The sequence below is a fragment of the Lagopus muta genome, chromosome 2 (assembly GCF_023343835.1).
Source record: "Lagopus muta isolate bLagMut1 chromosome 2, bLagMut1 primary, whole genome shotgun sequence".
Classification (NCBI taxonomy): domain Eukaryota; kingdom Metazoa; phylum Chordata; class Aves; order Galliformes; family Phasianidae; genus Lagopus; species Lagopus muta.
This window is the reverse complement of record NC_064434.1, coordinates 80,617,187-80,631,514: the sequence shown is the minus strand read 5'-3', so window position 1 is coordinate 80,631,514 and position 14,328 is coordinate 80,617,187. Positions and strand designations below refer to the sequence as shown.

The window sequence follows — 14,328 nt, the reverse complement described above, 5'->3', positions numbered from 1 at the left end:
TCACATTTGTCCTGTATGTCTGCTTACCTAACAGCTTAAATCACCTTTACAAGTAGCTGTACATCCCCTTATGTCTAGCTGCTGAGCCAGAAGGTTTTCACAAGGGAGGTTTTTCTTGGTCTTGCCTTGCTTGTCTATGCAATGTCTGCTGAAATGATGTCTGAGTCAACCACCATGACTGTTCACCTAAATTTTTTCTCAGCGTCCTTAGCTGAAGGTTGTTGCTGAAGAGCAGCTTCTTTCTTCCAAGGTGTACAAGCACAAAGGATGTGTCAGTTCAAGTGAAGAAAGAGCAATGAAAATATTGGAATGGAACGCATGAAAGAAGAGTATTTAAAAATAAAATGAACTTACACAATATTTGTTGCTTTTAGCTTGAACTCACCAAGTTCTGCATAAAGAACAATCGAATGCTGGATGATTTCTTCAAGTCACAAACATTAATATCGATGGTCACAGTCGTACCCCTTCCCACAGTACCCTGGAATGGTAGAACACTGAACCTTCCTTTATGGTCACCTAACCTAGCAGATAACCTTACTATGCATTTAGTAAATGCCACTTCTAGTCTCCTTCGCTTGTAAAAACCATTTTAAAACTAGCACTTTTACCACCTGGCAGTTTTCCTGCAAAACCTCAGCCTGCTGAGTAGCAGTACAAGGGGAAATAAAAAGGTTAGCTGTGAGCATTGTATTATTTTCTTGCGGAATTAACGTTTACCCTCTTAGAAAACATGCAGTAAACTCAACAGCTGTCCTTGTGCATTTCTAAGTACTCTGCATGCAGTGCTGCAAAACACTGTCTCCAGTGACAAATTATATTTTATTTGAAAGACAAAGCATCAATCTGGATCATACTTCTCAGATGAATGAGTTGAACATTTCTAAAATGTGCTTACTGATACTGACCTTTCTTCTCAGAGAGAAAGAGTTAAACAGCTTCCCTTATTCCCCAAAGACTGCTGGTCTCATGCAGCAGTGCCATGTTTTATTTAAAACATGCACTCTCTCAGCAACCACTTGTTCTAATTGGCAAGGCAAGGCTGGGTCCCCAAAGCACACAGCTCGTTACATTCAGTTTGGATTACAAAAACACGATGAAACAAACTGCATCGAAATGTACAAATTAACAGCTCAAGAGTGCACGACACAGACATGGAATTAGATTGTAATATGGAACAAACTCCACAGGGAGGCTAAGGAACAAATCACTAGTGTCTCTATAAACTACAGAAGGCTTCCAAACGAGCAAATGAACAGAACAGCACACAGACTTTTCTATAACTCAAATAAATTGCTAAATGTGAAAAAAAAAGGGGAAAAAAGAAAAACATTCTCCTATAAATACATGCATAATATACAAGAAGGAATGGAATTACACAGGTTTAATAAATGAAACCTGTGGGTTTCACAGTCTGAATAGGTAACTCTGTTCTCATGCCGACAATGTGTGAACATCATGGCACTTAAGTCATACCTAATTTTTTTATTCTTTTATTTTTTTATTAAATCACATATGGGGACTAGACACGGGACTAAACTGCAGCTGCTTTTTCAACAAGTCATTTGGAAAGGTTATGAGTTAGAAGATGAACAAGATATTAAAGAAGTGAAAAGAAACCAGCTTTACCATAAAGAGAAAAGTACACTAAACAGAAAACAGAACTACAAAGCAAACTAAAAATAACAGAAGTTCAAGAAAAATAATGGACAGAGCTCTTCTGTTTTCTTGTCAGTCTGTGCAATGGGCCTGGCAACCTTTTGAGATAAGGAAAATATCAATGATACCTACTCAAATTTTAAAAAATTTTAATTGGGTAAATTTGGCAGTCTTTTCAGGTAGCCAGCACTGAGATGTTGCATTTTTGAGTGTAATCCATATATTTTATTATTATTATTATTATTATTATTATTATTATTATTTTTAGAATAAATGAATCCAGAATACCAGGCTATGAATTTAGCAAGACGCAATCCAATGGAACAGCCCCTAATCTCCTACAGGATTAGTCTATTAACAGGATTCACTGTCTGTAAAACACTGAAATTCTTAATTAAAATGCATTCAATTTTCCTAGGCTACATGGTAAAAACACTTTCGAATGTCACTGGAAAAAGCCCTACTAACTTAACATTAGTAGTAGCCTGAAAGAAGAAAAAACTGAACTACCTCGAGAAACAATTTGAGTATCAGATGCAAAAGAAATTCCCTTTCATCCACTAACCATTAACAGAAACGCTTCACAGGTCTGTCCTCCATCTACTTTATATGGGGGGAAGATGAAAGAGGAAGACCAAGGAAAAAAATAATTGAGGAAACCAAACTAGCAGCTGAAGCACCAGCCGCCTACTGACAACCTATATTGCACACAACATCTTCACATAGGCAAGTGCTGGGCACATGAGGCTGCATCTTCCACATGGCACCTTTAAGGTCCTTCCATGGAATGCCTAGCAAAGTTGACAAAATATTGACACAACACAACATAGAAGCCTTGCACTCTGATACTTCCATGCCATGTCGATACAGACAGAAATGAAATAAGCCTCTCATTGTGCGAATCCCCCTAAGTCAGTATATTTATATGGCATATACACAGAAAATATACTGATTCCGTAACTCAAAATTTAATCTCTATTTACATTTAAAAGCACAGCAATTTTAGCTTCAGAAATTCATTTCTCCCACATTTCCAATTTATACATATTATTTACTAGAAGCATATAGCATAATCATGCTAGATAATTTGGTTGATGGGACCATATCTGACAAAACTAAAACAATTATTCCTAAGCCTAATACAACTATGCTTGAACAAACTCATTTTCCCCTATTAATTCATATTTATCACCAAAACTTCAAGACAGGTCCAGGGAAGAGGCAAAAACCAAAATCCTTTCCTATTCAGTGACGAAAATATTGCCCTGTTCTAACAACCCAACCACAGCTATTACTCAGATCTTCACACTTTTTAAAACAGCAGAATAATGCAGTAGAAATAATCTTTGGAGTCAGCAGTGTAAATCAAGCTTATGAACACGTGAAGCCCAACTGTAGACTGAATTCATTCATCCAATTGTTTACTTAATTCCACTTCATGTTTGTTTTTTCTTTTTTCGAAAGTTCAAAAGCATACATCTGACTTTGTCAAGTTTACTAATTATGCTAAGACATCTTTTCCCTACCACTCTTCCTCCTCTCAAGAATTCCTTGGGCACAGAGTAAGGGAAATTAAGTACATGCCAAACATCATCTATGTTTGTATCTGGAATGCTACAGTTCTCTACCAGCAGGTGCTCTAGAAATTAGCAGTGTCTTTATTGCCACTTCAAACAGCAATACAATCTTCCAAAGAATTGTTCAGCTTCAAGTCTGAGCATACAATAAAATTCAGAGATGCATCTTTCTCCGTCTCAAGCGCCAGTCAGTGAGTGCCACTGTTTGTAATAAGCAGTCTCTGTACTTCAAAATACAAAGCCAGAAACGACTACAGCAACAAATTCTAGCCTAATGAAGTGACAAATTGAGGCACCAGCTTCCACTAGGAACCAGCAAAGGTAAAAAACATTCTGCTGCCTTTCTGAAAAAGGATGCATTTTGTACGCAGGTAAACAGAACTGTTTACACAGGTAAAGCAACTGTTTGGTGCTTTCTTGTTTGTTTTAAGCTTTTGAAAATGCTTGCTCTTTTTCCAACAATAAAGTACTACTTTATTAGTAGATAGCACAAGGATATGGAAAATGTAAGCAGGACAGATTAATTATTCATTTAGGAACAAAAAATTAACAAAGAGAAGGGCTGAATGAGTATAATTTATCAGGAGCAGGATGAACATGGACCAGCAACATACAATATGCAAACTATGAAAAGGTTTTCAGTACCCTGAAAGCTTGACTGATGGACAAGCTAGAAGTTCATTAAAAGTAAAAAGTACTTAGGCAGGAATGTTTATGACTTTTTTTTTGCCAGATCATCCTTAGAGTAGGTGTTGTTACCATCACATAATACAGCATTCTAAATCATTCCCAGGATTTACAAAGACAGTGAGAAGAGGAAACTCCATTATTCAAGTGACTCTGAGTCACAGAAAAGAAACCAGATTTTGTAAGCTCTGAAAATTCTGTATGACTTGGGTGTGACAAAATAAATAGCTGCTGAACAAAACAGAAAGGTTAAACAAAAACACACACTCTGAGCGAGCTCAGGATACAGGGAGATGAGCTACTTCCAGAATCAGGTGATACACAGGAGATATCAGTATCCACTTCTTACTCGTCCCCTTAGATCTCCAAACACAAGAAAAAAATAAAATGTACCATTCAAGTTACAAAACTTGATAACCTGGCATGGAGACAAGCATATGGCTGATTACCAGCAATACCCATTCCTTCCTTGATGAAGGAAGATTAAAATTCTTTAATTTTACTCACCAAGTCCTTCACAGAACATAAATAACTCACAGCTGGATTAAGACAGACATGAACATACACTTCTGGAAAGTCTCAATCACATAAAAACAGAATTGCTTTGAAATTGATTCACAAATCCATGAATATCCTAATCACCATTTCATGATCTCTCAGTTTTTACAAGCATGTCTCCCCATCAAGCCGTCCAGTGCTGCACTTACCTTCAGCTTCACACGCTACTAAACAACCCAAAATCCCATTCTTGCATTCCTCTGGACAATGCTGACTGCACCATCACAAAAGCTAAACTTTCCAGACTCCCAATAGATCAAATGGATTTAAATCAGAGCACAGGCTTGCTGTTTCTTTTCAAGCTACTGAAGTAGAAAGTCTAGTTTTATAGTTTTCTGTATTTAAATATTTATTCTTTCTCTGTAATAGTTTATGCTGTGACCGTTCCCACAGGCTCCAATTAAAACTGAGTTCTTGTAGCACCAGGTGTTGTTTTTGTGAATGTTTGTAGAATTCCTACCTGAAAGCAGGTAGGCTTCATAGAAGTGGCTTTTCACAAGCACTCTAAGTCCCTATCTGATCTTGATACTACAACTTCCCTAAGCAAAACAGGGATAAAACTAGATTAATAAAGAATACTTCCAAAAAATTTCACTCGTTGCCATTCTGCATTTTAACTGTTCATATTTAGCATTCTGTATTGAAAATACAGAGGTAGCACTATTAGGCCAAAAACAAGTGCCACTAAAGCAGATGCTCTGGCTGTGATTTGCATTTTTTCCACTTATCAGCTTATACTCTGGTTAAGTAAAACCTACACTTTACTGTGTTTGTATTTGGAACGTGCAAGAAGTCTGAGACAACTATGTCTCAACCATCTGAAGAGCAAATTTATTTGAAGCAATTTAGTATGCAAGATTACACTTGCTCTGTACCTGGAGATTTTGAAACACTGATAGCGTGTGTTCAGCACAGAACTTGAGGCAGAATGTTGTATCTTGCAGAAATACAATTAACTTGAAATGACATAAGAAAAGCTCTTGAACACTTCAGAGTCTGCTACTTCCACTGGGCTTAAACAAAACAAATCAGCTATTCCTTCTTGGAACAGACAAATGGACTGAAGGGAACAAAGAGAGTTGAAGAGGACAGTTATGCTCAAGCTCTTCTCCAGTATTTAACTATCTTCATGCACCAGCCAATTTAGCATGAGGAACAGCACGTTTGTCCTCGTACAAAAGAGCAAAATGCCCCTTTAAGATCTAAACCAATAAATTGGTGTGTTCTGGACAAAGGGTTCTATGTATTTGAAATAACCAACTCACTCTTGTCACTGAGAGTTTAACAACTTCACCTCCGTAATAACATCTTAAAAATACTCTCCTGTTTCATTTAAGATGTACAAACACTTGAAACGAAGAGTTTCAGTCCCTGTGCTACTTCTAGTGAATTCATCTTGATTAGAATGGAGACACTTGGTCAAACAAGAAGGTACACTGACAGCCCATGACTGCCCTTTGCTCTGCTTCAGAAGGTCTGACAAAAAAGATAGAAAGGTTCCATGTAATAACTGATATTGCAATATAAACCCAACAATGTTGTCATTCCATGCTGATCTGTTGACCTTTCCCCATGAGTTATGTAAGAACATAAAGCTTATGCAAATAGCTTTAGTGCTGCACATGTCCTAAATTAATTAAAACAAACCAACAAACTAGATTAGATCCCTGCCCTGCAATAGGAAAGAAAAGAGTCATTTTGTGAAACTACTGACCTTTTTCGTTGTGTGGATTTCTTTTTTCTAAAACAAAAGAGAAAAGAAAAAATGGTCAAGAGAAGTAATAATTCCCAATTTTATCCTGCACACAAATATACCACAATACATTTGAATGAATAAACTATCATATTAAAAGGAAAAAAAAAAAAAAAAAAAAAAAAAACACAACCAAAAAAACAGAATTTCTTCTCCACATCACATTTTTTGAGTGCCTGGAATGGTTCAAAACATATTTCAACAGCTTTCTTGCCTAAATTCTTGCTATCTGTGGTGGTTCAGTTTACAGAAACAACAGTATGTGTCATTATTTCGATACCATGGCTGGAAACTCAGTAAAAATATGCTAAAAATATTTTCAGTATAAACAAGCTAAAACAAATGCAAATAAAATCTTGAAGAACTTAAGAATTTTTTTTCCTAAATCCCACATGTTTAGACATCACCTCATATTTTTACAGCAGAAAATGAATTTGATTAGAGGGAACAGCTTTTCAGGAGAATTACAGAATAGAAGCCAAAAAAGGGAACAAAAATTTATTCTCAAAAAACAAATAATGAGCAATAAAACAAAGACCTTTTGTTTAATGAGTGGCCTAACGGTTCTAAAGTTCTGGGTACACTGATAAATCCAAAATATTAAGTACTGGCCATTCTGCTATCTCAGAATCAGCAAATCCACATATTTGTGTCATGTAAACACGTCATTTTCCAGTGCTGGTAAGAACACAACGGTACTGAGTCAAATTGAAGACCTAGTAGTTTATATCTCTCTATGGTTTGTAGGGAAAGAGTATATGAAAAGGCTTGCACTTTTTTCACAGTTTCCTTCCAGTGATCCATGGCCTTGGAAACAGCCAGAGAAATTTACACCAGATTTTGCTGAACAATCTTTGACAATCTTCGTAATTCCATGTTTTTGTCTGAGGAAGTGATGTTGAATCCAAGATTTGAAATCCACCAGTCAAGGTACACTTCTGTACAAACTTCTGTAAAAGCAGTTTTTATTTTGGCAGAGGGATGAGAGTAGGAAGGAGGAGGGCATGAGCAGTGCTCCTTAAATTTCAAAGATTCCATCACTTTTGCATTGGAGCCAATGACTTTTAAAAAATAAACTCAAAAAATGTGTAAGCTCAATACGAAGACCAACTTAAGTTCTAAAAGCAAATACTCCATAGACAAGCCAATGGAAGTTTCAAAACTTTTTTTCGTCTTTTTAATACTGTGTTTGTTTCCCCAAGAGAAATTAAAATCATGAACAATGATACCACTTTAATCACAATTTAAAGCAAGCTTGTAATACTAAACAATAGCACAAAAAAATTCAGGAAGACAAAGCCAGCAGATGCTAACAGAAAAAGGTCAATAGCAATTCCTAACACTTTAGCTGGTAGCAATAAAAGAAAATGATATGTAGCAATGGTAAGCAGCCTACTAATGAGCTATGGATGATTTAATTTTCAAAGGCTACAAATTAAAAAAAAAAAAAGTGAAATGAGTTTTTCTATAGCAACTTTTTGCTTTTCATCCACATCACATTCCAGAGGATATTACAAAATCTACAAAATCTATTACAAAGTTCTACAAAATTGTGAATTGCAGTTTAGATATGCATTTTTGAGAGCAGTATTATACATATAGGTGCTGTGCTAACAGCAGAACTGTAGTTCAAGGCTATTCCTGACTCCCATAACCTTCAACAGCAAGGTGCATCTACACAAGAGGCTCTTGATTGGCAATAAATGAAGAACCAAAGTGAGGAAAATCCGATTATGCATACACAGCTACAGCAGAGGAAAAAAAACTCATGCAAAGACCCTGCAGGAGATGCCAACAATGTGGTTTCAATAACCCAACAAAAAACATAAAGCCTTTTATTGCACTTACCAGCAAAGCATTTGGAACAGAGATTCATAGTCTTGCTGGACCTGGGGAAAAAATAAAATAAAATAACAAATTGAGCTAAAATATTCATTATCATTTGAATCAATACAGAGAATTTCAGACAGGGTAAGAACTTACACAGCTAGGAATCAAAAATAACAATAGGCTAGAAGTAGCCAAACTAGGAACAGGGATGAGGAGGAGATTACATCTGACAACCTCTTTCCAATTTATAGAGCTTTAAAAACACAATTTTCACATTTATTTACCTCATATTTAAGAATAAGTTTACCTTTCAAGGTAGACACTGCACACTTACCAGACCTATCTATTCCTATATGACAATAATGACAGACAGGAAGAGCAGATACATTCCGCTTTAATATTAAAGCTCTCCTTGGCAATAGCTTTGCAGTCCTGACAAATCTTGGATACAGTATTGCAGGAGAGAGATTAAAATACTGCACTTATAAGGACATAGACAGATGTGCTCTTGGAATGCTAGCTGGAATGGTTTAAGGAATTATTACCTCAAGCTGTTCATTACTCCCCTCAGCCGCATCCAGCAGTAATTTAAAATAACCAGGCTAACTTTGCACTGACATGGACTAGGATAGTTCATATGATCTGTTAGTGTGGCTCAACTTTCAGGGCAGTAACCTTCAGCTGAGAGAAAAACAGCAACATCTTAAGTCTCCCAGATGTCTCCAAAGCATTCACACAACTACACCACAAGCGTTCAACCTCCGAGAAAGTCAGCAGGCTCACAAACAAATAAAGTTAAGGCTACAGCCCCCTCCAGGACTACAACGAAATCACACAAAGCTTCCCGCAGCTTACAAAATATCCTAATATCACATCTCCCTTACAAAGTGACCTGGAGAATACACTCACAGTCTCTAAGCACTGAAACATTTTCAGGTAAGTACAACCCATTTTCTGTGCACACTGCCCAACATCTGATTCATTCAACATTCCCTGAATGCCACTGTAAGCATTAGCATCATGCTGAACAGGCCTGAAAGTACATATTGGCAGGTAAGGTTCTACCAAAGCCATCCATGCTCAGAAGGCTTTTTTACCCTCCTCAGGGCAGCCTCTTACCAGGAAGATCTCATTTAGGCAAATTAACTGCATATTTATCTATAGAAATATGTATATTTAAAAACAACTGAGGCTACCTAAACAGTTTTTTAATTCCAACCAAACATGGACAGAATTTTGAGATCTGCACTGAACAATATAAAACTTAAGAACCAAGACTCAAACTAAAAATCTTGATTTTTTTTTTTTCTCCAAAGCAAATAAATCACAAAAGATTATACCTATTAGAATTATATACTTTTTCCCCCAGAGCTTGCAAATGAATATTCTGAATGACTTCCCAGTTCAAAAGTAAATCCAGTCTTAATCAACCAGATCTTAGCATTAGTCACATGAAAACACTACAGATGCTCTTCAATTCATGCAGATTTTAAAGCTGGTTTATATCAGGCTCAAGAGTTCTAGGAGAACACAGTTCACTGCAGATATGAGACGTAAGCATTTGCCAGCTATAGCAAGAGCCACAGACACATGAAAGCTGGTTTTAAACACATGAAAGCTAGTATGTGCACAGGAGAAAAGTTAATTCCCAGGAAAACCAGAGCAGCATTTGTAGCCATACAAATACATATCATATTGGTATATACCAAAAAATTCAATATCTATGTTAACAGCCTGCACAGATTTTCTACCTTCAAAAGAACTGCAATTAAGAACAGCACGGTGAGTCAACACCTACAGCATTAGTGTGCTGCAGTTCAGTACTCACTGCTTATGGATTAGACCTTCTGGAGCACCTCAATATGCCAGGCAGGAGCTTCTCTGCAAAGCCATTAAACCCCAGGGGCAGCAAAGAAAAAGAAAGGTAGAGTTCAGATGGTTCATACTGATGACATCGGAATGGGCAACGACATAAGCTTCCATCAACCATCTCAGCTGTTAAATATCAATCCAAATCCTCATATAATATTTACTTAACAACACACCAACAATGAAAAGCACACACAAACGCACAAATATAACATACAGCCATGTGTAAAAAACAAAAAGGGCTGCCATTTACTCTTAAAAAAATTGGATAAGCAACCAAACAACTTCAGCTCACTGCTACTCTTTCAAGGTTCACTTTCAGGTGCCTTTATATGCTTTTTTAAGGCACACAAGTTAGCCAGAGGCTGCAACATTGGATGAGAACCTTGACTGCTTTTCTTGTTCCTTGATGCGTTTCGTTAGTTTGGTTTGTTTGTTTTGTTTTTCTTGTTGTGAGTTCCTTCTATATAGAGGTCACTGCAGATAAACCAGTACTAAGATAGTAACAGTGCTGATTAACCACCACTCCTTGTGAAAAGTGCAATATTTAATTAAGGCCAAAAGTTTTACAACAAAAAATATCAAGCAGTGCAGATATGTCAATTTTTGGAGGTATTCACATCTGACAAGTAAAATACACATTTAATGGTGTTCTGTTGCATTGTAAATCTCTTCCCCTCTTACACAGGATTTCCTCATCCCTCTCACTAGCCTTAAAACTGAGCAAACCTGCATGTGCCATTTCTCCTCATGTAAAGCTTCCTATCCACATTGCTGATTTACATTAATCGTATTTATTTCTTTATTTCTATGTTCCTGGCAGTCTTCTCAAATATACACCTGGAATACAGGTTATTTCAAGGCAACCTCATTTGAAATGCTCCTATCAGAAAAGGGTCATGACATAAGGGGGTCATGGTACAGCCATCTTTGTTTCCACTTCACAGTCACAGAGGGCAACTCAGAAGCAGATGATTTCTAGGAAATGCAATACATATTGGATTTCTAGGAAAATTCATTAGAACGATGAGAGTAAAGGTAAATAAGGCATAGAGAGCTGAAAGCTTAAGTTAACCCTGGCAAGGAGAACAGACTGCAAGCCCTCAGGCTGACAGCCAATGCTTTCACACCCTTCTCTTACAGTTAGGTTGGGGATATTCAACATGCTTATGAATTAGTCATCAAATGACTGGTTTTAATGGGAGATATTAAGGTAATTCCCAGATTTCCCTCATAAAAGTCAGCTTCGTGCTTAACAGCATGTAGTTCAGAGCTACTGCAGTACATATTCTAGATCTAGTGTCCTTACAAAGTCAGTTTTGTATTAGTAATCTACCACCTCCACCTGCACGTAATTTAAGCTGGTATTCAGACAGATATTCATATTTATGGATAAATCAAGTCAAATAGAATTGCATTATCTTAGAGGCATAATATAAACTTAAACCTTACTTGAAGGTACTTTCATCTGCCAAAAGAAACCATTTAACTAAAGGGTGATAAAAATTATGTAGATTTGGAAACCACCAGGTGAAGCAATGCTTGGAAGGTCAAGTGGCAGAGCAAATTAGAGGCAGGGGAATTTCAAACCAGCTGGAAAATCCCAGAGGCTTCACAAGTATTGCATGCAACTATTTGATAAAACTTGGTCTGAAAAAATCTCAGCTATTTAAAAGGTTTCCACTTCCAAGAACCAAAACAACAACAGAAAAATCTCCCTTAAAAATACAGCCTTGAAAGCAGTAACAATGAATGACAGGGGCTTCGAAAAAGAAAAAAATCGCAGAAATAGGTCATCCCAGAATTCACATTTATAATTCAAGTGAAAAATCATACGTAAAGGTAAAAATACCAAACCTCAATTTGGGATATTCATATCACCTCTCACTTGGATTATGGTACATACAAATTTTCTAAGCAAATGAAACTCTTTGAACCAATAGATGCACACAGAGACCATCGCCAGGGCTTCACTTCAGCAACATCAACAACTGCACCTCAGATTCAATGCACACAACGGAAAGAGGGAGGAACTGACTACCAAAACTAACATTTGTCCACTCCTGTAGACTGATATACTGTAACTAATGGGCAAAATCAAAAGAGCTGACATTCTTATTCAGCCACTCTGCTTCTCTGTTCATTTATCACTTTCATTACATTCTCACAAAGGCACGGCCTCACCTATTCCATTAAAAGCTCTGAAAACTATTTACTTGAATTATATACCCTACTCCACTCATTATTCCTTTTAATTTTTGCCATCTCTCAAAATACAGCTGGGAGGTACTGTCCAAAACAGTGTGCATTCTACTCTTCTGTCTCCACTGAAGCCCTTTCCCTTTCCCCAGTAAATAACTTTATCAAAATAAAGCCACAGCTAGAGAATGAAGATAGTTTCACCTCAAAATCTCCAAGACTGATAGGTGTATCATACTTGATTCTAATAGGCAGAATGTAAAAGAGAATTCTCAGTCTGAAGATTCTAGAATAAAATACATGCTGAAACTCACAGCACCAGGAGAGAGTTTAAAAGCATTATACAAAAATCCACTTCTTCTCAGCATCCTCAGACTTCCTAATGAAAGCAATTTTCTGCCAAGAAACTTGGATAGGCTTACCTAATAAATACCAAAGGTTTTGTAACAAAACCTTACATTTTCCAGCAGTCAGGCACTTCCCAGCTTCCCCATTCGCATTTTAAAGAAGAAAGATGAAAAAGCAAACCAGAAATGCTAAAAACCAATACTTCACACAAGTGCTAAGAGGCAACACAAACACAAACTGGTATTCCTAATGCTAACGTCCACCAGTGGGCAGATTCATACAGCTGCACTACAGTAAAAATAAAGTAATAATTCTGGCACAGGTGTATATTCTTAATACCTATAAAAGAAAAAAAAAAAAAGAACAGTAATTTCTGGGAGTAATTTCTCTTTGGTTGTGTTTTAGGACAGGGACAATAAGAAATTTGGAGAAAAGGCTTTTATATAAGACACATATTAGACATTTCATTTTAAATGTAGCTTGCACTTGTTACTTAAGTAACTATGATTTTGCATTTTTTTTTGGTAACAGGACTTTCCAGCATACCTAGCATATCTTTCTGATTTAGAAGTTCTTATGATTTGGCAGCAGGAAAACGTATCTGCTTCAGTAGCTCTATAACTGCATTGGTGATTAAACACATCATGTCCTTCTTGGTCCTCTTCCAGTACAGCACTCAGAGCGGGATGTCAGCGTTCCCACAGTCAAATCTCACTCAGTCCGTGAATGATACCTGCCTGGCACCTTGAGGGCCGTGTGCCTGACAAGCATTAACGTGCACTGAGTCATGTCATTAATTAGTTAAAGCTACACAGAAGCCTCCTCCCTGAATTTCCTGCACATGCTGTTTTTTCATGTGTTCGACAACTTAGGACGACTGTAACATATGTTAAAGTAATGCATTTATACTGCCGTAGTTAATGGTCTGTCACCATTTCCATTATAAAGCAATTTTCAAAGGTTTATAACTCTGCTGAAGAATTCACTCTGAGCTGAATCCTGGCACATACTATAAGCAGAACCACAGTCCACATGTGTTTACTTTTGCCTAACCAGACCAGAAGGGTTATTTATCATTAAAAGAAAATTGATTCAATTTGGTACTTCCCTTACACTTTTCATCATTTCTCAGAGCACACAACACCTCACCTTGTACAGAAAGGAGGTTAATTAGACTGAATTAATAAGACCTTCAATCATCCTCTTGAAATTTCTGTATATCCTCCAGCTTCTCTAGAAAGCCATTTCATTGTTCTAAATCTGATGCCAACTCACAGATTAAATATACGCTGTATATTTAATATTTTGGTTCCTCCTTAGTTTATAATCTCGCTAATAGGATACAGAAAAGATTTTTTTGGACAGTTTAAACAACTATTCATGTTTTTAGACTGAGGCAGCTCAGTAATTCTTCAAGAATTATGTATGCCAAATTCTTTTCACATAAAGGAGCAGAAGTGAAGCATGTCAAATGCAGATGAACTTGCAGCGAACCTGGCAAACAAATGCCCACATAAACTCAAACTGGTTTTTCACTCATCTAAAATCTGAAGTCAAATGTCTCATAAAGGCAGCCAATGTCTCTTCTTCCTGAGCTGTTCTACACCCCTATGCCTGGGGTATTTATCTGTAAGAATTCCACCTCAGTTAGGAAGTATTATTAGTAAGATTTTGTTGTTATTACTATTATCGTAACAGTTTTACTAGCTCGGAAAAGACATTCATATTCTGCTTTTGATTCCTGGATTCTTCATTTTCACCATAAACAACACAGCATTCCTTACCATTATTTTTGGTAAGCAGCAGAAAGTCGAGTCACATGCCAGCACAGACCTCATCATCCTGCTT

The 14,328-nt window shown here is 36.8% G+C and overlaps 1 protein-coding gene across 2 annotated transcripts in view; it reads right to left on the bottom strand.

Annotated features, from left to right (window-relative positions):
• Nucleotides 1-14,328, bottom strand: part of ZFAND3 (zinc finger AN1-type containing 3) — a 133,594-nt gene that overhangs the window by 91,649 nt on the left and 27,617 nt on the right. Inside the window, exons 1-3 of one of the 2 annotated variants that reach the window (XM_048935592.1) lie at nt 9,893-9,945; nt 8,083-8,123; nt 6,196-6,222 (exon numbers count right to left, since the gene is read on the bottom strand). In XM_048935592.1, the coding sequence (XP_048791549.1) occupies nt 6,196-6,222; nt 8,083-8,110 (55 nt within the window). In that variant the 5' untranslated portion in view covers nt 8,111-8,123; nt 9,893-9,945. Of the gene's footprint in view, nt 1-6,195; nt 6,223-8,082; nt 8,124-9,892; nt 9,946-14,328 lie in introns of those variants that run through there. The other variant, XM_048935591.1, reaches the window with a different exon arrangement.